General features: G+C 41.3%; 1 protein-coding gene, 3 long non-coding RNA genes and 1 other non-coding gene across 6 annotated transcripts in view; 2 read left to right on the forward strand and 3 right to left on the reverse strand.

Annotated features, from left to right (window-relative positions):
• Positions 1–26,391, reverse strand: part of RAB10 (RAB10, member RAS oncogene family) — a 107,264-nt gene that overhangs the window by 72,470 nt on the left and 8,403 nt on the right. Inside the window, exons 1-2 of one of the 2 annotated variants that reach the window (XM_077959991.1) lie at positions 20,679–20,721; positions 19,282–19,341 (exon numbers count right to left, since the gene is read on the reverse strand). The exons of the other annotated variant lie outside the window; for it this stretch is intronic. Coding sequence (XP_077816117.1) covers positions 19,282–19,300 — 19 coding nt within the window. The 5' untranslated portion in view covers positions 19,301–19,341; positions 20,679–20,721. Of the gene's footprint in view, positions 1–19,281; positions 19,342–20,678; positions 20,722–26,391 lie in introns of those variants that run through there. 2 annotated transcript variants of the gene reach the window in all.
• LOC144333867 (uncharacterized) overlaps positions 1–26,391 on the forward strand; it is a 41,469-nt gene that overhangs the window by 6,698 nt on the left and 8,380 nt on the right. The window lies entirely within an intron of this gene.
• LOC144333862 (uncharacterized) lies at positions 5,308–14,707 on the reverse strand. Its single transcript, XR_013402958.1, has 3 exons — positions 13,594–14,707; positions 10,549–12,391; positions 5,308–5,584 (listed from the first exon to the last, which is right to left on the reverse strand). It is a non-coding gene; the product is annotated as an uncharacterized LOC144333862 (long non-coding RNA).
• Positions 10,510–13,466, forward strand: LOC144333868 (uncharacterized). The gene is made up of 2 exons (XR_013402964.1): positions 10,510–12,405; positions 12,758–13,466. It is a non-coding gene; the product is annotated as an uncharacterized LOC144333868 (long non-coding RNA).
• Positions 25,989–26,095, reverse strand: LOC114672092 (U6 spliceosomal RNA). Its single transcript, XR_003722282.1, has one exon. It is a non-coding gene; the product is annotated as a U6 spliceosomal RNA (small nuclear RNA).

The raw sequence follows: 26,391 nt of genomic DNA on the forward strand, positions 1-26,391 counted from the left end.
TGAAAAACTGAGGCCAAGAAGGCCAAATCCTGCGATAAAGCCAAGAGAGCATAACTTCCAAGTCCAAGGATGTCTAGAAGAATTCGTGTAGCTGCACATCCATTATAGCTCAATAAAACATACAATGCAGAGTGAATATACATCTAAGACTGACACACACATAGCTCCCCCAAGCCAAGATTATTGTCAAAAATATCTGAGGCCAGGCGCAGTGGCTCACGCCTGTAATCCCAGCACGTTGGGAAGCCGAGGACGGCAGATCACTTGAGGTCAGGAGCTAGAGAGCAGCACGGCTAACCATGGCGAAACCTCATCTCTACTAAAAATACAAAAATTAGCTGGACATGGTGGCACGTGCCTGTAGTCCCAGCTACTTGGGAGGCTGAGGCAGAAAAACCACTTAAACCTGGGAGATGGAGGTTGCAGTGAGATGAGATCATGCTGCTGCACTCTAGCCGGGGCAACAGAGTGAGACCCCATCTATAAAAAAAAAAAGTATCTGAGTAGTTGAAGTTTTTTTTTATTTTTTATTTTTTTTTTTGGTGGAGGGGGGCAGAGTCTCGCTCTGTCACCCACACTGGAGTACACTGGCGTGATCTGGACTCACTGCAACCTCCGCCTCCTGGGTTCAAGTGATTGTCCTGCCTCAGCCTCCTAAGTTGCTGGGACTACAGGCGCCCAACACCATGCCCGGGTAATTTTTGTATTTTTAGTAGAGACAGGGTTTCACCATATTGGCCAGGCTGGTCTCAAACTCCTGACCTTGTGATCCTCCCGCCTCGGCCTCCCAAACTGCTGGGATTACAAGTGTGAGCCACCACGCCCAGCCAGTTGAAGTTTTTTTTAAACGGCCTTCTATTATCCTTAAGATATGGCTCAAAAAGTTTAAATTATAGAAAAACAAAAATCTGCAAATCCCAAAGAACACTGCGACTCAGCACTAATCCTAAAACAGTTGGGGTTATCTCTTTTACTAGTGGGAAACATGCAGTTTTACTATGCAACTAGCCAAAGGCATTAGCGCTGATGGGACCATTAGCCTCAACCATGGTTCTACTGCAGAAATGAAAATCACCTTACTAAAGCCAACTTTTTGGGCATTAAAATTTCATAGTATCTCAATGCTGTTCAGAAGGCGAAGAGGCTATATTAGACATTAAGAAATTATCGGTTGAAATTAAAAATATACATGAGAGATTACAGAAAGGCTTAAGGCAAATTAGAAATTCTTAAATTCAAACTGCCACTAAAATGGAAGGCAGCACATCAGTAGTTCCTGAGCTATGGTGTACTGTATTTTCTCCGCCATGAAGAGATAATCTGCATGAAAACAATAAATGAAACATTTCTGAAATATCTCTTTCGTCTGACTTCTACAGAAGAGGCAAAATGTGTCGTCACTAAGTTTGCTTAGCTGGTTTTAAGCAAGCCTCGCCCACAACGTCTGAGAAAATGACTCAGCAAGACTCAGCCCATATGTTAAGAAGAGTTAAGCAATTAACACAATTAAAGTTAAGCACACGTTTCTCAAATATGCCCAATTTACAGATAAAGAAAGAGGCTCAGAGTTTAAATGACTTGCTCAAACTCACAAACCAAATTAACTATGATTAGAACTCCGTCTCCTGGCTCAGGATTCTGTCTGATGTATTTGGCACTAAAAAGATCACCTCAAAAAAAAATAAAAATTAAAGGCTCATTATCACAGTCACTGATGGGTATTTTCACATATAATCACTCATAATCCTTAAAGATTAAATAATATACAGTAAGATTTTAAATACATCTTTGTTGTATTTAATTAGAAAATTCCAACTCCAATCCATTTTCCACATTTTCTAGGCCAACCATCTTTTAAAAATTGAATCTAACCATGTCACATACCTGCTCAAACCTTCCATGGTATTCGAATCCTTAGCATGGACTACCAGGCTCTGCACCATCTCACACCCACCTCTTCAACATCTATTGCTTCTGCTAGCCTCACAAGTCACATTTGCAACACAGATCATCTTTCAGTTCTTTGAACTCAAAAAGCTCCTTTACTAAGTACTTTTTCATGCCCATTTCCTCTGCCTGGAATGATGTTCTTCTACCTAACTTCTAAGCATATCTCATATAGCAGTACAAATGTCATTTCCCCAGGACAGCAGTCTCTAAGCCACCTGACCATCCCCTGAAATAGATTAATAACCTGTTTATCTAATTTCACTAACTAGAAAACTACTCTGGTTTGATGTTTCTGCTTACTTGATGAACATATATCAACCCCCAGCAAACTCTGCTTCAAGTATGGTGATCATAAGTCTGACTATAAGTCTTCATTTATGATTGGTGTTTCCAAACATCGTGTACAAATCTAATGTCTTAGACTCTACATTTTTAACAAAGTTGCATTAACGTAAGTACTGATGGTTTCACAGACACCGAATTGGTGTTTCTAACTTCTGACAAGGTCTTACACAGTAGTCATGTGAGATGTGCATTGTAAACAGCTATCATATTTTAACACATGATTAAATCTAACAAGATGACTAGTGGTAGTCTGCCTCTTTTCTCAACTCTACAAATTCGAAACAATTGACATTTTCCTTTTTAGGACACCAGGTCACTACCAAGTATGGTAACAGGCAGCTAACTCCCTCCCTCAGGTTTTGACAGTTGCTGGAAGGAGAATATTTGAGGTTGCTGCCCCCACCCATCATCTGTGCCATGGCCAGTTCCTCAGCCAAAAAGAAGCCATAGAAATACTGTCAGTGAGATCAGTAGGAAACATGGCAAAAATATACACATAGGAAATGTGTATGAGTGGTCCTTTCATAGAGTATACAGATACAGTATCAAACCCTTTTGCTACAATGACCTTTTCATTGTTATACAGTGTATATCTACAACTAATCTATGTATTTTGAAATAAGCCCTTTAGATAGCAATGCACTCAAGTATATATTTAAAGCAATAACAATGATTTCAAGCAGCAAATCCGAAGAAGCATCAACATTTGGCTAGATAAGGTGGTCCACACTTGTAAACCCAGCACTTTGGAAGGCTGCGGCAGGAGGATCACTTGAGCCCAGGAGTTTGAGACCTGCTTGAGCAACACAGCAGGTTGCCCAAAAAATACAAAAATTAGACTGGCACAGTGGCTCACACCTATAATCCCAGCACTTTGGGAGGTTGAGGCAGGTGGATTACTTGAGGTCAGGAGTTCAAGACAAGCTTGGCCAGCATGGAGAAACCCCATCTCTACTAAAAATACAAAAATTAGCCTGTCATGGTGGCGTGCACCTGTAGTCCCCGCTACTCAAGAGGCTGAGGCAGAAGAATCACTTGAACCCAGGAGGTGGAGGTTGCAGTGAGCCAAGATCGTGCCACTGCACTTCAGCCCGAGTGACAGAGTGAGACTCGGTCTCAAAAAAAAAAAAAAAAAAAAAAAATTGATGATATGATACGGTTTTGCTGTGTCCCCACCCAAATGTTATCTTGAATTATAGATCCCATAATCCCCAAGAGTCATGGGGAGGACCTGGTAGGAGGTAATTGAAGCACAGAGGTGGTTGCCTCCATGCTGTTCTCATGAGAGCGAGTTCTCACGAGATCTGATGGTTTTATAACGGGCTTCGATGGTCTCTCATTCCCTCTCTTGCCACCCTGCCTTCCACGATTACTGTACATGTCCTGAGGCCTCCCCAGCCATGTGGAACTGTGAGTCAATTAAATCTCTTTCTTTATAAATTAACCAGTCTCTGGTATTTCTTCATAGCAGCATGAGAACAGACTAATACAATCAACATTTAATTCAAAGGCAATAAGCAGTTATTGTAAAATTTTGTCAGAAAATGACAATACATGCAGCTGTAAAAGATGCCTTTACAAAACATTCTGTGAAACAAAACTTGTAATTAGATCCAATGACTGTTCTTCTAAATTAATCTTTTTTTTTTCAATTCCAAGTTTTCTTGTCCACTGGGGGAAAAAAAACCCATAATTGTTCATGTTGGCTTCACTAGCAGAAATTCCCAGAGACAGCTGATGCAAGTTTATCACTATCATGAGATCTCTTCCATAGAAAAACCATCATCACATTAACTGCTTGATTTCCTTCATCCAATTCATAGAATCAAAATAAAGCTTTTGAAAGTCAGCTCTGTTCAAAGTAAACATCTCATATTACTGTATATGTTGTGAATTCTGTTTAAAAACATGTAACACTGAAGATAAAATTTTTTAGTGATGAGAATACAAATATTGGTTAAGTAGACTGTAATGGTAAAAACAATATTCCCACTAAGCTAAAACAAAAAAAAGGATAAGACAAAAAGTATACTTGAAACGACTATGGAGTACACACTACTCATTAAACTATATGCAAAAAGACTATAATATTTCACCAACTCAAAGATATGCTGTAGATGTGGAAATGTATAAATATACATAGTAACTGAACTACACAATCTGTGATCAACATGACAATTTACATATTAAATACATATAAATGACAGCATGTGATTTCTGTTACATGTCATCAATGATATTTCTGGAAATGCTTGAGCCTTTGAAGAACTACTTCATACATCAACTTAAGCGTCCTACAATGGTATCAAGTTTTTTATAAACGAGTCTTCTGATTTTGGTTGAATGTTTTCTAAAATCATTAAATGTTTTCTAGTCAGGTGGAAATACTCAAAGTATTCAATAAACTGAAGTGCCACAAAAAAAAAAAAAAAAAAAAAAAACCTTCAGGTTTTGAAGTCTTTGGCAAATTGCAATTGTTGAAAACAAAAGCTTGCAAACAGGGAAGTGCCAAATGAAAGTGTTGACAATTTCTAATTTATCAACCATAAAATACAAGTTAGAGGGCTGTAAAAAATTATATTAAATATACATAGCCATGGCCGGGCACGGTGGCTCAAGCCTGTAATCCCAGCACTTTGGGAGGCCGAGACGGGTGGATCCCAAGGTCAGGAGATCGAGACCATCCTGGCTAACATGGTGAAACCCCGTCTCTACTAAAAAATACAAAAAACTAGCCAGGCGAGGTGGCGGGCGCCTGTAGTCCCAGCTACTCGGGAGGCTGAGGCAGGAGAATGGCGTGAACCCGGGAGGCGGAGCTTGCAGTGAGCTGAGATCCGGCCACGGCACTCCAGCCTGGGCGATAGAGCTAGACTCCATCTCAAAAAATATATATATATATACATAGCCATACTGGAGAAAACAATCCAGAAAAACACAAGGAACACGGCATTAAAGATACAGCTAATAAAGGCACACAAATATGCACAAAGAACAATTCTACCTGGATCATGGTTTTTTTTTTTCCCCCTTCTTCTTAGGGTCATGTTTTTAACAAGCATTGCTGTTCGGTCAGTCAACTAACACACTGAATATTCACTATGGGCACAATGAAAAACTGCGTATGCCTAATGGCTGCAATGACCATGTAACTTACTATCCAAACTGAAACACTCTTTTAAAGAGCCAGCGTCTCACTCTGTCGCCCAGGTTACAGAGCCTGCAGTGGCATGATCATAGCTCACTGCAACCTCGAACTCCTGGGCTGAAGTGATCCTCCTGCCTCAGCCTCCTGAGTGGCTGGGACTACAGGTACACACCACCATACCCAGCTAAGACAGTGAGTGTGTGCACACGTGTGTGGAGACGGGGGTCTTGCTAGGTTGACTACACTGGTCTCCGACTCCTGGCTTCAAGAGATCCTCCCACTTCAGCCTCCCAAAGTGCTGGGATTACAGGCATGAACCACCACACCCAGCCCAAACTGAAACATTCTTGAAAGAGAAAGAGGGTGTTAAAATGATTACATAATTTGTTGAAATATTTGTTCATTTGCTGAATAATTTGTTCATTTTACCTATTTAAAAACTATTTTCAGGCTGGTCACAGTGGCTCCCAGCACTGTAACCCCAGCACTTTGGGAGGCCAAAGCAGGTGGTTCACTTGAGCTCAGGAGTTTGAGACCACCCTGGGCAACATGGTGTGCACCCCATCTCTACAAAAAACGAAAAAACCCAATTTCCCCAAAAAATTAGCCGGGCGTGGTGGCACATCCCTGTAGTCCCAGCTACTCACAAGGCTGAGGTGGGAGGATTACTTGAGCCCAGAAGTGGACGCTGCAGTGAGCCGAGATGCATCCTAGCCTGGGTGGCAGAGTGAAACCCCATTTCAAAATACAAAAACAAAACCTCTACAAAAACTATTTTCAAAAACAGTTGTATTCATTAAAGCAAAAATAAATGTCTGTAATCACCAAAGCAAAAGCTTGAGTGCTTATACATCCTTGGCTTTATCACAGGATTTGGTCCTCCTTATTATTTATTAATAAAAAGGGGAAGAGTACTTTCAATGAAGAAATATGGCAGGCTATATCCTACCAAAAGGCTCAAATTTAGTATCTCCAAAATTAGAACAAAATGACAGTAAGCAGCTCCTACTGTGATGAACTGAGAAAGACATTACCGCCAAGGCGGGCAGATCAGCTGAGGTTAGGAGTTCGAGACCAACCTGGCCAACACATAGCGAAACCCCATTATCTACTAAAAAATACAAAAATTAGCTAGGCATAGTGGCTCATGCCTGTAGTCCCAGCTACTTGGGAAGCTGAAGCAGGAGACTCGTTTGAACCTGGGAAGCAGAGGTTGCAGCGAGCTGAGGTGTCGCACCACTGCACTCCAGCCTGGGCAGCAGAGTAAGACTCTTGTCTCTCAAAAAAAAAAAAAAAAAAAACCTATACAGTATTAAAATGTTTGATTTGAATCTAATGGTGAGAAAACAAATTGTGAAACATTCTATTAAGACTCACCCAAAAACGTCAATGTAATGACTGGATTTGTTCTAGATTAAGGAATATAAAGAGACAAGGTAATTAAATTCAATGCATGATTCTGAATTGAACTCTAGACATCTTGCCAGTACCACCACTTCCCAAAATGCAAAAAAGTGAGAAAGCTTGAATAAAGATTATAAGGTACCTATTATTGACTAATATTAACCTTCTTGCATGTAATGATACTGTGCTTACATAAGACAATGTTCTTGTTTTGAAGAGGTACATGCTAAAGTATTTAGAGATGAAGTGTCAAAACATCTGTAGCTTACTTTTCAAATTTTCAAATGGTCTAGCAAAAAAAAAAATCCACAAAGAATATGAGTGAGCAAATGTAATAAAATGGTAATAACGAGAAAATCTACATGAAAGTTATATGCTCAATTGCACAATTCTTCCAGAGTATCAGTAGGTATGAAACTTTTCAAAATAAAAAGCTGAAAGGGAAAAGAGACATAAGGAAGAGATGGGTACCTCTTCTCTCAGACAATCTGTCCAATATGACTGGAGTCTAAAACTGCCAAAGCTATCTATACAAGAAAGCTAGCCTGAGGAAGACAGTCTAATAGATTGACCATTAGACTTTAAAGAGAACTAGATTCTTGCCTTTTATTTTTTTGATATGGAGTTTCACTCTTGTCGCCCAGGCTGGAGAGCAATGATGCAATGTCAGCTCACTGCAACCCCTGCCTCCCGCATTCAAGCCATTCTCCTGCCTCAGTCTCCCGAGTAGCTGGGATTACAGGCACCTGCCACCATGCCTGGCTAATTTTCGTATCTTGAATAGAGACAGGGTAGCACCACATCAGCCACGCTGGTCTCGAACTCCTGACCTCAGCTGATCCTCCTGCCGCAGCCTCCCAAAGTGCTGGGATTACAGGCATGAGCCACCACGCCTGGCCAAGATAACTTAGATTCTTGATGAGGTTGCTCAACAAACCAACCCTAGAAGTGGCACTTCTTTAGAAGGTTAAAGTGCTTTAAACTTTTTGTTGTTGTTCAAGCCAGTCTGAAGTTTTTTTTTTTCTTTTTCCTTTTTATTTATTTATTTTTATGTTTTTTGAGACAGAGTCTCACTCTGTTGCCCAGGATGGAGTGGAGTGGTGTGATCTCGGCTCACTGCAACCTCTGCCTCCGTGGTTCAAGCAATTCTCATGCCTCAGCCTCCTGAGCAGCTGAGATTACAGGTATGCATCACCATGTCCAGCTTATTTTTGTATTTTTAGTAGAGTTGGGGTCTTGCCAGGTTGACCATGCTGGTCTCAAACTCCTGGCCTCAAACGATCTGCCTACTTCAGTCTCCCAAAGTGCTGGGATTACAGGCATGTGCCACCACGCCTGGCATACTTTTATAGTTTGTTTGGGGGGGAGGGGATGGGCTGTCACTTCCAAATAAAAGCATCATAATACATAGATCCATTGGAAAAAGCACTGCCACCAAAATTACACTACGGCTATGGAGCAGAGGATGGGCTGCAATAAAGGATTATAGTATTCATACTTTCTACGCTACACAATCTATTACTGTGTTTTTAAACTAAACGCACTACTTTTTAAAATTTAAGTTTAAATAAATATAATTCCAACAAAAACAGATGTATACATTATTGCGTATTATTGGAAATTACCCTTACTATAGTAACTTACCACAAAAAAAAAATTATTCTGAACCAAAAAAGATATCACATACAGAAACCCCAACTCCACCCCTTTTCTGCAAGCTCCTAGAACCATCAACTGTTCATGTTAAAAGATTTTGTTGTTTCAGCAGATTCCTTTAGAGGCATCTGGTGTTTAGCCTGGGCAACAAAGTGAGACCCTGTCTGTATAAAACAAAAAATTAGCCAGCTACATGAGAGGCTGAGGCAGGAGGAGCACTTGAGCCCAGGAGGTCAAGGCTGCAGTGACCCGAAATCGTAGCACTGCACTCCAGCCTGAGTGACAGTGTGACACTCTGTCTCAAAAACAAGGTGGGGAGTGGGGGGAGATATTAAGTGAAGAGAGATGACTGCTTAAAATTACCATTAAGCAAGATAAATAAGACTGGGGACAATGGCTCACACCTATAATCGCAGTACTTTGGAAGCCCAAGGCAGGAAGATTAATGAAGGGTAGGAGTTCAAGACCACCCTGGGAAACCTAACAAGACCCTGTCTCCACCAAAAAAAATGTTTTTAATTAGCCAGGTATGGTGGCATGCACCTGTAATATTAGCTACTTCGGCAGCCAACAAGATCACAGCTGTGGTGGCCTATTGCTGTGCCACTGTACTCTAGTCTGGGTGACAGGGCAAGACCCTGTCTCTCAAAAGAAAACAGGGCTGGACACGGTGGCTCACACCTGTAATCCCAGCACTTTGGGAGGCACAGGTGGGCAGATCACTTGAGCTCAGGAGTTCAACATCAGCCTGGGCAACATGGCGAAATCCCGTCTCTAAAAAAAATCACAAAAAAATTAGCCGGGCCTGGCGGTGTGCACCTGTGGTCCAAGCTACTTGAGGGCACTGAGATGGGAGGATAGGTTGAGCCTGGGAGGCAGAGGTTGCAGTGAGCTGAGATGGCACCACTACAATCCAGCCCAGGTGACAGAGCCAGACCCCGTCTCAAAAAAAAAAAAGAGAGAGATAAATGGGAAAAAAAAATTTCAACTGAGTATCAGCTCTTTCAACCTATATTTTTAAAAAAGCAAATCAGGTTCTTGTATATAAAGAAATTACATCTAGTCTGTCTATAACCACTCCCGAAATTGTATGTAACTGAAGAAATCACTCATCTAGAAGCTATTTTTCAATGAAGTTTTTTCAAGCAAAATGGAAGCTATGTAACCCTCTTGCCAGACATTCAACTCTGGCCAGCAAATTTTTTGTTGTGGTTTTGTAACTAATAAGTACTCAGTATTCCTTTTTTTTTTTTTTTTTTTTTTTTTGAGACGGAGTCTCGCTCTGCCGCCCAGGCTGGAGTGCAATGGCCGGATCTCAGCTCACTGCAAGCTCCGCCTCCCGGGTTCACGCCATTCTCCGGCCTCAGCCTCCCGAGTAGCTGGGACTACAGGCGCCCGCCACCGCGCCCGGCTAGTTTTTTGTATTTTTTAGTAGAGACGGGGTTTCACCGTGTTAGCCAGGATGGTCTCGATCTCCTGACCTTGGGATCCGCCCGTCTCGGCCTCCCAAAGTGCTGGGATTACAGGCTTGAGCCACCGCGCCCGGCCAGTATTCCTTTTTAAAAAAAAAAAAAAAAAATCTCCATTTCCAGCTTCTCTGGCATACTGTGATAGAAAGAATATGGTTTCTGGAGTCTGACAGACCTAAGTTAACAGTTCTGGTTCTACCACTTACTTTTAGCTACATAACCTTCTTTGATAAATTACCTAATGTTTCTAATCCAAAATTTTCTCACTGGCGAAATAAGGATATACAATTTTCCTCAGAGAACTACTGTGAGAACAGGTCGGGCGTGTTGGCTCACACCTATAATCCCAGCACTTTGGGAGGCCGAGGCAGGCAGATCATGAGGTCAGGAGATGGAGACTATCCTGGCTAACATGGTGAAACCCTGTCTCTACTAAAAATGCAAAAAATTAGCTGGGCGTGGTGGTGGGCGCCTGTAGTCCCAGCTACTCGGGAGGCTGAGGCAGGAGAACGGCGTGAACCCGGGAGGCAGAGCTTGCAGTAAGCCAAGATCATGCCACTGCACTCCAGCCTGGGCAACAGAGCGAGACTCCGTCTCAAACACACACACACACACACACACACACACACACACACACACGAACTACTGTAAGAACAAAATGAAACAGAGTAATATATATAAAAGCACTTCACACAGTGCCAGGCACATAGCAGTTGTTCAATAATTTCCTTCTCTTTTCCCCTCCATATTAGAGAATTCATAGCATTCACATAAATTCACAAATTCTAAATCCATACAAGCTTCTTCAAACTCTTGCCAATTATGGAGGATTTATAAAAAGACTGGCATTATAAGTAATCTGCCTCTACCTCCAATTCTAGCTATTATTATGTGTTCTTAGAACATGACCATGATGGTATGGCCCAAACTATGCTATGCAATCCTAACCTAGTTTATTTTTATTGTGGTTAAAAAAAAAAAAAACCACATAATTTAAAACACATCAAAATTGTTAAAATTTACCACCTTAACAATTTTTAAGTGTAAAATTCAGTAGTAATTTTCAATGTTGTGAAATGCATCTCCAGAACTTTTTCATCTTGCAGAAATGAAACTCCACACCCATTAAACAACTCTCCTTCATCCCTTCCCTCCCCCTGCTCCTGATAACCATCAATGGACAGTTAAGTTGTTTCCACCTCTTGGCTATTGTGAATGGTGCTGTTATAAACATGGGTATGCAAAGATCTCAAAACCTTGCTTTCAGTTCTCTGGGATATATACCTGGAAGTAGGATTGCTGGATCATATGGTAATTCTATTTTTAACTTGTTGAGTAATTATAATTTTTATACCAAAGTACTCACAATTTTTACTCCAACAAATTTCTGAAACATTTACTTACTATGTGCTTCTCAAATTTTGCATTTTGGTTAAAAAAACAAAATCCCTAAACTAAGGGTTATTCTAATGTATGCTTGTTTATGTTACTAAACGTTAGAAGTTATATTCTAGTACATTGTGTTTATTTGATACATCTGTCTCTCCCACTAGAATAAAATTTCGTAAGAGAAGAACTTTGCTGCCATATCCCCAATATCTAGCACATACTGGACTATTCAAACATTCGAATGAATGAATGCATTAGCAAAACAAAAATATACTGCATCTCCAACTTTAAGTTTGTTGGGGCTCCTAAATAAAGAGTCCATTGTTAATGATCAAGTACAGATTTCCAAACTGGTAAAGCAAACAAGCAATTAGTATAACACTTCACATCGCAACATCAACTTTTATAAGCACCTATATTTAAAGCACCTGTATTCCTTAAATACAAGGAACTGTATTTAAGATACACAACTGTTAAATGTGGTCTATGATTTAGAGATCACTAGAAACAGATATTAAATAATTTTTGTCTTCCAAATATTTGAGAACGTACAGGCATTGTCCTAGGGAGATGAGCAGACATCCCTAACCTCAGCAGTTCAGATTCTAAAGGAGTGAGATGGTCAATTAACAAAACAAGTAAAACGTTAATCAGAAGTCATATTAACTACTGTGTAGAAGTCGGGTAAGCCGAATGGTAGATGTGAACGGGAAGAGGGGAGCTGTTGCTATTTTATTATAGGACAGAAAGGGAAGACTTCACTGATAAAATGGTATCTGAGCAGAAACCTGGAAGAAATTAGAGAATATACCATGCAAGTAAGTACCTAGGCAGAGTGGCTACAGCCAGGGAACAAGGGCACAGGTCCTGAGGCAGGTCCTTGTGCTTGGCAAGTTCAAAAGAGAGCAAAGATGATGAATTGTTGCAGGGTAAACAAAACAAATCATCTAAGATACGAGTTGAAGCTCAAAGCAAAGAGGTATCAGATTTAGCCGGGGCACAGTACAGTGGTGTACATCTGTCATTCCAGCTACTTGGGAGGCTGAGGTGGAAGGATCGCTTGAGCCTGAAGTTTGCGGCTGCAGTGAGCTGTGATTGTGCCACTGTGCTTATCCTGGGTGACAGAGTGAGACCCTGTCTCAAAAAAAAAAAAAAAAACTTGTACATCTTTCTAGAGGTACATCAACAGTAACTATGTAAGATAAGAAAACAAAACAGAAAACCACAGGCCAGGTGCATGGTGGCTCACACCTGTAATCCCAGCACTTTGGGAGGCCAAGGCAGGTAGATCACTTGAGGTGAGAAATTTGAGACCAGCCTGGCCAATATGGCAAAACCCCATCTCTACTACAAATACAAAAATTAGGCTGGGCAGAGTGGCTCACACCTGTAATCCCAGGACTTTGGAAGGCTGAGGCAGGCAGACTGCCTGAGGTCAGGAGTTGAGACGAGCCTGGACAACATGTTGAAACCCCGTCTCTACTAAAAACACAAAAAATTAGCTGGGCGCGGTGGTGCGCACCTGTAGTCGCAGCTACTCAGGAGGCTGAAGCAAGAGAATTGCATGAACCCGGGAGGTGGAGGTTGCAGTGAGCCAAGATCACACCACTGCTCTCCAGCCTGGGAGAAAGAGTGAAAATCTATCTCAATAAATAAATTAATTAATTAATTTTTAAAAATTAGCCAAGTATGGTGGTGCATGCCTGTAATCCCAGCTACTATCTCAAAAAACAAAAATAGTGACTTAAAAGGCATAAAGCCCGTATTTCCCACAGTGTAAAATGTTTTAGAAAAGAAACAAAGATACTGAGAATCATATTCTAACTTCAGATGATGAGAAAGTAGTGGTATTTTAGTGCACTTCTAAGAATCCTCCACCAGACTTGAAACTAGACAAGAGCAGCCGCCAACTGTATACTACTCACCATTGGATCCCTAGTGCTTAGTAGAGGGTGCCTAACATATTAAAAGCCTCAATTTTTTTTTTTAAATAAATGGCAAATGCAGGGGGATTATAACTTAATTTTCTAGTTCATAAAGAAAGACTATGCTCATCTCAAAATGCAGATCTTTAATTTTTTTTTTTTTTTTTTTAAGGCAGGATCTCACTCTGTCACCCAGGCTGCAGTGCGGTGGTGTGATCTCAGCTCACTGCAACCTCCACCTCCTGGTCTCAAGCAATCCTCCCACTTCAGCCTCCCAAGTAGCTGGGACTACAGGTATGTGCCATCAGACTTGGTTAATTTAATCTATTTTGAATGAGACATTACATCACAAGCAAAATAAACTATCTTGAGAGATACAAAAACAAATGTAGAAAAATGCTGACAATGGTGAATCTGGAAGATCTAAGGGGATTCACCATAATGAGTGTTCTAACTTTCCTGTGTTAGAAATTTTTCAAAATAATGAAAAAGTTTTAAAAATGCTTAATCTCTTAAAGAGTTAATGTTTGAACAACTATTCTGATACTGTATTTACCTTCCATAGCACTCTTGCCTATTTACTATGCTGTATATCCATCCCCACACTAAAATATGCAAAAAGAAACTACTAAATTTTTTAGAACTACACATCTATCCGGCCAGGTGCGGTGTCTCACGTCTTAATACCAGCACGTTGGGAGGCTGAAGCAGGCAGATCACCTGAGGTCAGGAGTTCGAGACAAGCCTGGTCAACATGGTGAAACCCCGTCTCTACTAAAAATACAAACATTAGGCCGGGCGTGGTGGCTCACACCTGTAATCCTAGTACTTTGGGAAGCCAAGACAGGTGGATCACCTGAGTGAGGTCAGGAGTTTGAGACCAGCCTGGTCAACATGGTGAAACCCCATCTCTACTAAAAATACAAAAAAATTAGCCTGGCGTGGCGGTGGGTGCCTGTAATTCCAGTTACTCAGGAGGCTAAGGAAGGAGAATCACTTGAACCCAGGAGGCAGAGGTTGCAGTGAGCCAGGATCACGCCATTGCACTCCACCCTGGGCGACAGAGAGACTCTATCTCAAAAAAAAAAAAGGAAAAAAAAAAAGAAAAAGAAGCCGGGTATGGTGGCTCATGCCTGTAATCCCAGCACTTTGGGAGGCTGAGGCAGGCAGATCACGAGGTCAGGAGTTCTAGACCAGCCTGGCCAACATGATGAAACGCAGTCTCTGCTAAAAACACAAAAATTAGCCGGGCGTGGTGGCACACGCCTGTAATCCCAGCTACTCAGGAGGCTGAGGGAGGAGAATCGCTTGAACCCGGGAGGCAGAGGTTGCAGTGAGCCGAGACTGTGCCACTGTACTCCAGCCTGGGTAACAGAGTGAGACTCTGTCTCAAAAAATAAAAGAAAAAAAGAAAAGAAATATACAGTTGTCCATTAGTATTTAATTTAAGGAAAGCAAAAGCATTTATGTAAGACTAAAATATATAACGAGGTAGATGAACAATACTCCCACTTTGTAAGCACAAATATTTACCAGGAGGTTTCACACCAGCAAAAAATCAAGAATGGTAACTTATTATTCAATGCCAAGTGCTATAATATATAGGACCCACTGAAATCCTCTAATAGATCATGAATTTGCTGAATCACTTGCTGTTTAGTATCCTATGAAATAGTATCCATCAAGAGTATAAGACTGAAATTTAAGACTACATTTCTACTTTGTTCAAAAAGCAAAAATACTCCATTTCCTCCCAAGTAAATCAGCCAAGAATTACACATCTAAATTAAAGCTGTCTCCTTTAAATGTCACTGATCTGGATAGCGGTGGAACTACTTAGATTCAATACTACATGCCACTATCCTAAATAACAAAAATCTCATTATTTTGAAGGAGGACTGGATATTTACAAAAACAACAGCAAAATATCATTCAACCCAATTCTACTACATGTTATGAGTTTTAAAAAAGTGGAGTCAAAAATCATTTGAAGTCAAAAATCACCTCACCTTCCAGTTGAGATAGCAGAGAAAGATCTTTCTAACCCCTTCTCTCCGAAGTCACACCAACATAGAGAAAACAAGAAATATAAACTTTTCGGCCATTTCAATGAATAGACATTGCAACTGCAACCACAGTAGATGAAAACAAAGAAGCTTATGACTTCAAGGCCCACTGAAGACACCAGAGAGGAACAAGTCAATTCATTTGGGAGGGTTTAGCAATAAGAGATATCAGACACCAAGGCAGAAAGTGAGGGCTCTCTATAAGGACACCCCAATACATAGCTTCCATCTCACATAGCAATATTGTCAACCCTCGAGACCAAGTAGGCATTTAAAGGCTCATTCTCTAGAAAATCTGCAACAGATACACTCAGGAACACCAAGTTAAATGGAGTATGGTAATGAGATTACAGATAGGGAGATTTGAAAAAATAAGGAGATTAAATACAAATGTGTATAATGAAACTAAAGTTAACCCCACACCTGCCCACCCAAGTTCCTTTAGCTGCTCAGATTCAAGCAAGCAGGCAGTCAAGCTTACATTCTCCTCCCCACACTCGAGGCAGGTGATCTGAGTCTTTCTCTGAAGGAACAGAATGGCTCCAGAAACAAGACCAACAGACATTAATGTTTGGAATCTCTCTTAGTGAAAAAAAAAAAAAAATAGGCTCATTGTTCCATCATCTTGTAGCAGAGCCCACCAGTGAAAAGCCCTGCCCATGTTTACAGACCTCGAAAACATCTTTTCTTTGAGACTGGGTCTCTCTGTCACCCAGGCTAGAGAACAGTGGCGTGATCATGGGTCTCTACAGCCTCAACCTCCCAGGCTCAAGCAATCTGCTTACGTCTGCCTCTCAAGTAGCTGGGATTACAGGCGTGAACCACCATGATCAGCTAATTTTTTTTTTTTTTAATTTTTTGAAGAGACGGGGGTCTCCCTATGTTGCCCAGGCTGGTCTCAAACTCCTGGGCTAAAGCAATCCTCTTGTCTCAGCCTCCCAAAGTGCTAGGATTACAGGCATAAGCCACCACATCCTGCTGCAAACATCTTTTTAATGACTTTTTTTTTTTGAGACTGAGTCTCACTCTGTCGCCCAGGCTGGAGTGCAGTGGTGGGATCTCAGCTCACTGCAACCTCTGCCTACTGGGTTCAAGCGATTCTCCTGACTCAGCCTCCTGAGTAGCTGGGATTACAGGTGCACGTCACCATGCCTGGCTAATTTTTGTATTTTTAGTAGAGACAGGGTTTCACCATGTTGATTAGGCTGGTCCTGACCTCCTGATCCGCCTTCCTCAGCCTTCCAAAGTGCTGGGATTACAAGCGTGAGTCACCTCACCGGGCTTTTAATGACTTTTTTTTTTTTTGAGACAGAGTCTCACTTTGTTGCCCAGGCTGGAGTGCAGTGGCGCGATCTCAGTTCACTGCAACCTCTGCCTCCTGGGTTCAAGCGATTCTCCTGCCTCAGCCTCCCGAGTAGCTGGGACCATAGGAGCTCACCACCACATCAGGCTAATTTCTTGTTGTTGTTGTATTTTTAGTAAAAACGGTGTTTCAGCATGTTGGCCAGGATGGTCTCGATCTCTTGATCTCGTGATCTACCCACCTTGGCCTCCCAAAGTGCTGGAATTACAGGTGTGAGCCACCACACCTGGCCTTTAATGACTCATTCTTGATTATGAATGTGCAGCCTGAAATCAACAATCATTTGAGGAAGGCTTTCAAAATAAAATATACAATAAAACAAGGGGGAGGGGGCAAAAAGGGAGGACTTGAAAGGAAGAGAAAACAAGAAATAGAAGCATCAAATAAGCTATCCTCCAAGAACAGAAAATAGTGCATTCAAAAAACAAGAATTTTAAAAAACAAATTTATGCCAGGCATGGTGGCTCACACTTAAAATCCCAGCACTTTGGGAGGCCAAGGTAGGAGGATCAATTGAGCCCAGGAGTTAAAACCAGCCTGGACAACATAGTGAGGCCCAGTCTCTACAATAAATTTAAAAATTAACCAGATGCAGTGGCACATCCCTGTAGTCCTAGCTACTTGGGAGGCCGAGGTGGGAAGATCACTTCAACCCAGGAAGATCACTTAAGCCCGGGAGGTTGAGGCTGCAGAGCCCTGATCACGCCACTGCACTCTAGCCTGGGCGACAGAGCAAGACTCTGTCTCTAAAAACAAAAATCAAACAAAAAAATTTAAGGACCAGGCACAAGGACTCACACTTGTAATCAATCTCAGCACTTTGGGAGGCTGAGGTGGGACAATCACTTGAGCCCAGTAGACAAAATGAGACCCAAGTATACAAAAAAAAAAGAGAGAATACATTAGCCAGGTGTGGTGGTGGTATGCACCTGTGGTCCCAACCACTCAGGAGGCTGAAGTGGGAGGACTGCTTGGGCCCAGGAGGTTGAGGCTGCAGTAAGACTCTCACAAAGCTGGGTGACAGAGTGAAACCCTGTCTCCAAAAAAAAAAAAAGGTTAAGGAATAGACAAGAAAAAACTACTAGAAATTAAAAATATGACAGCTGAAATAAAACCTTCAATATAAAGGTAAAAAGATAAAATCAAAGAAATCTCCCAGGCAGTAGAACAAATTAACAAAGTTGGAGGCCGGGCGCGGTGGCTCAAGCCTGTAATCCCAGCACTTTGGGAGGCCGAGACGGGCAGATCACGAGGTCAGGAGATCGAGGCCATGCCGGCTAACCTGGTGAAACCCCGTCTCTACTAAAAAATACAAAAAAAACTAGCCAGGCGAGGTGGTGGGCGCCTGTAGTCCCAGCTACTCGGGAGGCTGAGGCAGGAGAATGGCCTAAACCCGGGAGGCAGAGCTTGCAGTGAGCTGAGATCTGGCCACTGCACTCCAGCCTGGGCGACAGAGCGAGACTCCGTCTCAAAAAAAAAAAAAAAAAAACAAAGTTGGAAGGACCTGAAAAGGCCCACCAAGTACCCAGAACAATCAATTTATAAAAAAAGACCCACCTACCAAGGTACATAATTATGAAATTTTTTATTAAGAATTTAAAAAATCAGAAATCTTCCAGAGATAAGCTAGGCTACTATAAATAAATAATTACCCTACTAATAAAGGATAAAGAATCAGAATGGTATCAGAACTGTCAGCAACTAGAAGACAATGGAGTAATGTTTTCAAAGTCCTACGGGAAAACTGTTTTCAACCTAGAACTCTATGCCTTGTCAAACACTCAACTGAGTGAAAAGGGAAGAATTAAGACACCGTCAAACATGGAAAGCCTCAAAACATTTCCTTTACCGTGTACCCTTTTAGCAAAAAGCTACAACAGGATGATATGCTCAAAGGGAGTAAACCAACAAAGAAAGGTATTGCAAAAAAACAGGGTATCACATACAGGAGAGACACTTAGGAAATTCCCAAGGCATTAATTGTGCAACCAGGCATAATTAATAACCAGTCCATTATTGAAGCAGGACAGAGAAAATATCTAACAGAGAGGTATCCAGGAAAACGATATAAACCAAAAGATTATTTATCTGGTGGTTTGGCTATGCGGAAATTCATTTTGAGAGGTTGCTGGAGTACATAGGAAGATGGAGATTAATCAAATAAAGAGGACTTTTTAACTTCAGAGGAAAGGAAATAGAGTAGGCTACTTGACTAAATGGAATATTTATACAGGCATAGTAATGTAACCACTGCATACCAATTTAACAAAGAATTAAAATAGAGTGGGATGAGATTATAAAAGGTTAAAATTCTCATCTAGGCCAGGCACGGTGGCTTATGCCTGTAATCCCAGGCTGAGGCAGAAGGATCACCTGAGGTGAGAATTTCGAGACCAGCCTGGCCAACATGGTGAAACCCCATCTCTACTAAAAATACAAAAATTAGCCAGGCTTGGTGGCACATGCCTGTAACCCCAGCTACTTGGGAGCTGAGGCAGGAAAACTGCTTGAACCCAGAAGGTGGAAGTTGCAATGAGCAGAGATCGTGCCACTGCACTCCAGCCTGGGCAACAAGAGTTAAACTCCATCTCAAAAAAAAAAAAAAAAAGAAAAAAGAGGAAAAAAAAAACTTTCAGAAAGCACAGTGTAAATTATGGCAAGAGTCAACCACTAAGTCAATTTTCATTCCTGTCGGGTCATACAGGATCTCTGAAACCTTGAGAACACCTACATCATCTGATTAACTATACGAAATTAGGTGAGGGGGAAAGGCCTTCATATTCAATAAATGGTACGGGAGCAACCAGACATCCCTTCCACAAGCAAAAAAAAAAAAAAAAAAAAGTCAACCTCAACCTAAACCCTACACCACATACAAAAGTAACTCAAAATAGGGTCACATGTAAAATATAAAACTATAAAACTTTTAGGAAAACACAGAAGAAAATATTTGGGATCTATGACGGACAGAGTTCCTAAACACCAAAAGCATGACCCACAAAAAGAGAGAAAAGTTCAAAAGCATGATTTATAAATCAGACCTCATCGAACTTCCAAAAGTTTGCCCTGTGAAAGTCCATGTGAAGAGGATGAAAAGACAAGCTACAGACTGGAAGAAAATATTTGTAAACCACATATCCAACAAAGGACTAGAATTTTATTTTATTTTTTTGAGATAGTCTCACTGTTGCCCAGGCAGGAGTGATCACAACTCACTGCAGCCTCAACCTCCCTGGCCTCAGCTGATCCTCCCATCTCAGTCTCTCAGGCAGCTGGGACTACAGGTGCACACCACCACATCCAGCTAATTTTTTTCTTTTCTTGTAGGGATAGGGTTTCACCATGTTGCCCAAGCTAGTCTCAAGTGACCCACCCACCTAAGCTTCCCAAAGTGCTGGGATTACAGGCATGAGCCACTGCACCTGGTCAAGACTAGAATTTTAAGGGTACAAAGAACTCTCAAAACTCAACAGTTAAAAAACAACCCAGTTAGAAAATGGACAACCATAGGAACAGACATTTTCCCAAAGATAGCAAATAAGCACATAAAAGGACTTTTCAACACCTTTGGCAATCAGGAAAATGCAAATTAAAAACCACAATGAGATTATCACTACATACTTATCAGAATGACTAAAGTACAAAATAGTATGATAATGTTCTCAAATGCTGGTGAGGATGCAGAGAAAGTGCACTCATACACTGCTGAAGATGGGGGTGTAAAATGGTATAGCCATTCTGGAAACAGTCTGGTAGTTTCTTATAAAACTAAACATGCAATTACTATGTGACCCAACAACTGCAGTTTTGGGTGTTTATTCCAAAGAAATGAACATTTATGATCACACAACCTCTACACAAAATATTCCTAGCAGCTTTATTCATATTAGCTAAAAATTGGAATCAGCCCAGATGTTCCTCAATGGGTGAAGATTAAACTGTGGTACATACCATGAAGTATACTACTCAACAATTAAAAAAAGAAAGAAAGAAAAAAAAAAAAAAACTACTGGGCCCAGCACGGTGGCTCACGCCTGTAATCCCAACACCTTGTGAGGCTGAGGCAGGTGAGGCAGATCACCTGAGGTCGGGAGTTCAAGACCAGCCCAGCCAATGTGGTGAAACCCCATCTCTACTAAAAATACAAAAATTAGCTGGGCAAGGTGGCGGGCGCCTGTAATCCCAGCTACTTGGGAGGCTGAAGCAAGGAGAATCACTTGAACCCAGGAGGCAGAGCTTGCAGTGAGCCGAGATCGTGCCATTGCACTCCAGCCTAGGCAACAGAGCAAGATTCTGTCTCAAAAAAAAAAAAAAAAAACTAATGATACACACAACTTGGATTAATCTCCAGGGAATTATACTGAGTTGGGGGGTGGGAGGGAGCCAATCCCATAAGGTTACATTCTATATGATTCCATTTATATAACATTTGGAAAATGACAAAATTTTAGAAATGGAGGACAGTTTCATAGTTACCAAGATTTGGAGTGTAGAAATATCGGGAGGCTATGATTATAAAAGAACATGAAGGGTCCTTGTTTCTTGGAACTGTTGTAAATTGACTATGGTGGTGGATACATGAACCTATATGAGTGACAAAATTGTGCCAAATTTAATATACACACAAATGAATAAAAATAAAACTGGGGAAATTTTAATAAAGCTGGTGTATTACACCAGTTGTCAACATTCTGGTTGTGATGTTATAAGTTTCCCAAAACTTACCATTGGGAGATACTAGGCAAAGTGTACAAGAGATCCCTTTGTATTATCTTTTACAACTACAGAAGAAATTACAATTATCTTAATTAAAATTTCAATTCAAAAAAGTCTGTACAAAAGCATTGCTAATTATATGAAAGAAACAAATCAACACTGTTCTTTGTTCTAATTTTCATATTATGTACTTTTTGGGTCTCCAGAATAATGGTTTTTCCATTTTCTAATGTTTTACAACCTTGGAAGCTCTGTTTCTGGGTCATATTTGAAACACAGCATTCTAGGCCAGGCGTGGTGGCTCCCACCTATAAATCCCAGCACTCTGGGAGGCTGAGGCAGGAGTACTGATTGAGCCCAGGAGTTCGAAACCAGCCTGGGTAACATGGCGAGACCCCGTCTCTGTTAGTTTTTTTTAATCAATAGTAAATAATAAATAAAGAAAGAAAGAAATATAGCATTCCATCAATAGATGCTGTTTTCCTCAAAAATATTATTTTTCAGCTCTGGAAAGAAGAATAAACATCAAGCAATCATTTATGCTTGCAACCCAAAATACATTGCACTGCCTTCAAATAAAAACGTTTTTCTCATTTCAGATTTCCCTTAAGACTGAGTTTTCTGCACTAAAATTTTATTCTAATCAACTTTTCAAACTCCCTTTTTTTTTTCTTTGAGACGGAGTTTCGCTCTTGTTGCTCAGGGTGGAGTACAATGATGTGATCTTGGCTCACCACAACCTCTGCCTCCTGGGTTCAAGCAATTCTCCTGCCTCAGCCTTCCTGAATAGCTGGGATTACAGGCATGCGCCACCACGCCTGGCTAATTTTTGTATTTTTGGTAGAAACGGGGTTTCTCCATGTTGGTCAGGCTGGTCTCAAACTCCCGACCTCAGGTGATCTGCCGGCCTCGACCTCCCAAAGTGCTGGGATTACAGGCATGAGCCACCGCACCGGGCCTCAAATTCCTTTTCTTACACTCCAGAGTTAATGAACTAATTTCATAAACCCTCAATTATTCATCCATTTGAAGGAACCACCTCTATGACTTTTACAAGACTTTTAGTCTTCTGGGTTCAGATAATGTCCTGTTAGCCTCAACATCCTTTGTAACTCCTTTAAACTTTCTTTTTATATATAAAATAAAGTTTTAAAAAGCTGGCCTTGGTGGCTTGAGAGGTAGAGGCAGGAAGACTGCTTGAGCCCAGGAATTCGATCCAGTCTAGGAAACATAGCAAGACCCTGTCTCTACAAAAATCAAATAAAATAAAAATTAAACTTCAGCCGGGCGTGGTGGCGCAAGCCTGTAATCCCAGCACTTTGGGAGGCCGAGGCGGGTGGATCACGAGGTCAGGAGATCGAGACTATCCTGGCTAACATGGTGAAACCCCGTCTCTACTAAAAATAAAAAAACTAGCCGGGCGTGGTGGCGGGCGCCTGTAGTCTCAGCTACTTGGGAGGCTGAGGCGGGAGAATGGCGTGAACCCGGGAGGCGGAGCTTGCAGTGAGCCGAGATCACGCCACTGCACTCCAGCCTGGGAGACACAGCGAGACTCCATCTCAAAAAAAAAAAAAAAAAATTAAACTTCTCCTTTATGACTTAAACATCTCAATAGTTTCCCCATGCAAATCTCTTCAGCTAATCATACAATTCATACTTTGTGCTAAATAATGGTCTCTTATTTGTAAATCAACACTCAATAAGCTCCTACTCCTCTGTTTACAACTACTGCGACAGCTCTGCCTGGGCAACCTTCTACTACTAAAAGTTGAAAGAGATTGCCAATATTTCTCCTATCGGTCTCTCCCTTCTGCAAACAAAACAAGAATGGCGGTATTTCCTTTGCCGTGCTTGTGTATCACTATCCACCACAATCCTTGAAAAGAAAATAATTATCCCTAACATCATCGGCTCTTCTCTATTATGCTCTAAGTTGGCAAAGGACAAGTAACCTGAACAAAATTCTTGATATTTTATTCTAAGACTTGTTACTTCCCTATTCTTGCCCCTCCAAAAAAACAAAAAAAAAACAAAACCACAGCAACTCTACTTTTCAAATTGAAATTGATGAGCAGGAAGACTATCATTGATTTTTTTACACACAACAATGAAATTCTCAGAATGAGCAATGTGGTTATGAATAAGATTGGCTGTGGATTCTTATAAAAACTCCTGGCCAGGCACGATAGCTCATGCCTGTAATCCCAGCACTTTGGGAGGTTGAGGCAGGCAGATCACCTGAAGTCAGGAGTTTGAGACCAGCCTGGTCAACAGGGCCAAACCCTGTCTCTACTAAAAATACAAAAATTAGCCGGGCATGGTGGCGCATGCCTGTAATCCCAGCTACTTGGCAGGCTGAGGAAGGAGAATCATTTGAACCCGGGAGGTGGAACTTGCAGTGAGCAGTGAGCGGAGATCGGAGATTGATTGCACTCCAGCCTCTGCGAACAAAAGTGAAACTCTGTCTCAAAAAAAAAAAAAAAAAAAAAAACTAATTAGCCATGTGGCCTTTTGGCCTTCTGGAAGTTACTTCACCTCACCAGTCTCAGTTTTCCCACTTTGAAAATTCATTTAAGGGTTCATTCCTGCACTAACATTCTGTGATTCTAACATTCCAAGAAGGTCTATGTAGATACAGACAACAACAAGACACATCTGCCTTCAACATCTGAAAGTACAGACCAGTGATACTAAAGCATGGGAAAGTACCATAAAGGATCCTCTTGATTCACAACTACTAGTTAACAGTAGCTAACACCTGGAACAGGAGGGGCTGTCTGCATTCAAATGCTCTTTTAGGAGAGCTGGGTCAAGTGTTAGTTTTTTGGGTTTTGTTGGGCGGTGGGGAAAATATATCTAAAACATTTAGCATTTAAACCGTTTTTTAAAACACAGCATAAAACATAACATTAAATTTGCCACCTTAACCATTTTTAATGTGTACAGTTCAGTAGGTGTTAAGTATATCACACCATTGTGCAACAGATCTCCAGAGCCTTTTCATTTTGCAAAACTGTAATGCACTGTTTTATACTCATTAAACACCTATTTCCTTCTTCCCCAATCCCTGGTAATCACCATTCTTTCTGTTTCTATGAATTTGACTTTAGATAGCCTCATATCCATATAAATGAAACCACATAGTATTTGTCTTTTCATGCATTTCAAACATTTTTAAGTGTACAATTCAGTGGCATTAAATTAACACTGTTATACAACCATCACCACTATTCCTCTCTGGAACTTTTTCATCCTCCCAAACTAAAACTGTGCTCATTAAGCAATAACTCCCCATTATCCTGTCCCCCAGGCCCTAGTAACCACTATTTCACTAATTTGTCTACTACAGGTACCTCGCACATTATTTGTCCTTTTGTGTCCAACTCATTTTACTTAGTAAACTATTTTCAAGGTGCACCCATGTGGCAGTATGTTAGAATTTCCCTCCCTTTTAAGGCTGAATAATATTCCATTTTATGTGTATACCACACATTTTGTTTATCCATTCATCCACTGATGAACATGTGAGTTGTTTCCACCTTTCAACTATTGTGAATAATGCTGCTATGCACGCTGGTGTGAAAATAGCTGTTCGAGTCTTTTTTGTTGTTGTTTTGAGACAGGGTCTTGCTCTGTCACCCAGGCTGGAGCACAGTGGCACAATTATCAGCTCACTGCAACCTCCGCTTCCCGGGTTCAAGTGATCCTCTTGCCTCAGCCTCCCAAGTAGCTGGTACTACAGGCATGCACCACCATGTACAGCTAATTTTGGGGGGTTTCTTGGTAGAGACAGGATCTCACCATGTTGCCCAGGCTGGTCTTGAACTCCTGAGCCCAAGTGATCTGGCCTCCTAAAGTGCCGGGATTTACAAGCATGAGCCACCTTGCCTGGCCCTGTTTGAATCTTTGATTTAAATTATCCTGGATATAACTTGAAGTGAGATCACTAGATCATATGGTAATTTCCTTTTTAATTTTTTGAGAAACCACCCTATTGTTTCTCACTGTGGCTGCACCATTTCACATTCCCACCAGCAGTGCACCAAGGTTCCAATTTCTCTACAACCTTATCACTTGCTTTTGTCTTTTGTTATTATTGTTATAACTATCCTAAATGGTCACAAAATAACATCTCATTGTGGTTTTGATTTGCATTTCCCTAATTATTAGTGATGCTGAACATCTTTCCATGTGCTTATTGAGCATCTGCTCATCTTCTTTGGAGAAATACCTACATAGGCTTTTTTTTTTTTTTTTTTTTTGAGACAATAGTCTCACTGTCGCCCAGGTTGGAGTGCAGTGGCGCAATCTCGGTTCACTGCAAGCTCCACCTCCCGGGTTCACGCCATTCTCCTGCCTCAGCCTCCCGAGTAGCTGGGACTACAGGTGCCCGCCACCACGCCCAGCTAATTTTTTTGTATTTTTAGTAGAGACGGGGTTTCACCATGTTAGCCAGGATGGTCTCGATCTTCTGACCTCGTGATCCGCCCGCCTCGGCCTCCCAAAGTGCTGGGATTACAGCCGTGAGCCACTGAGCCTGGTCAGCTTTTTTTTAAAATAGTAATTATGAAACACTTCACAAATTTGCACATCATCCTTGCGCAAGGACCATACTAATCTTCTCTGTATCGTTCCACCTTTACTATATATGCTGCCGAGGCAAGCACTCTGGATAGTTTTTTGGGGTTTTTAAAGATAGAATCTCACTCTGTCATCCAGGTTGGAGTGAGATGGTACAATCATAGCTCACTGTAGCTTCAAACTCCTGGACTCAAGTGATCCTCCCATCTCAGCCTCCTGAATAGCTTAGACTACAAGTATGCACCACCACACCCAGCTAATTTTTTATTTAAAAGCTTTTTTTTTTTTTTTTTTTGTAGAGACGGGGTCTCGCTAAGTTGCCCAGGCTGGTCTCGAACCCCTGAGCTCAAGCTATCCTCCTGCCTCAGCCTCCCAAAGTGCT

This window comes from Macaca mulatta, chromosome 13 (assembly GCF_049350105.2).
Source record: "Macaca mulatta isolate MMU2019108-1 chromosome 13, T2T-MMU8v2.0, whole genome shotgun sequence".
In the NCBI taxonomy this organism is placed as follows: domain Eukaryota; kingdom Metazoa; phylum Chordata; class Mammalia; order Primates; family Cercopithecidae; genus Macaca; species Macaca mulatta.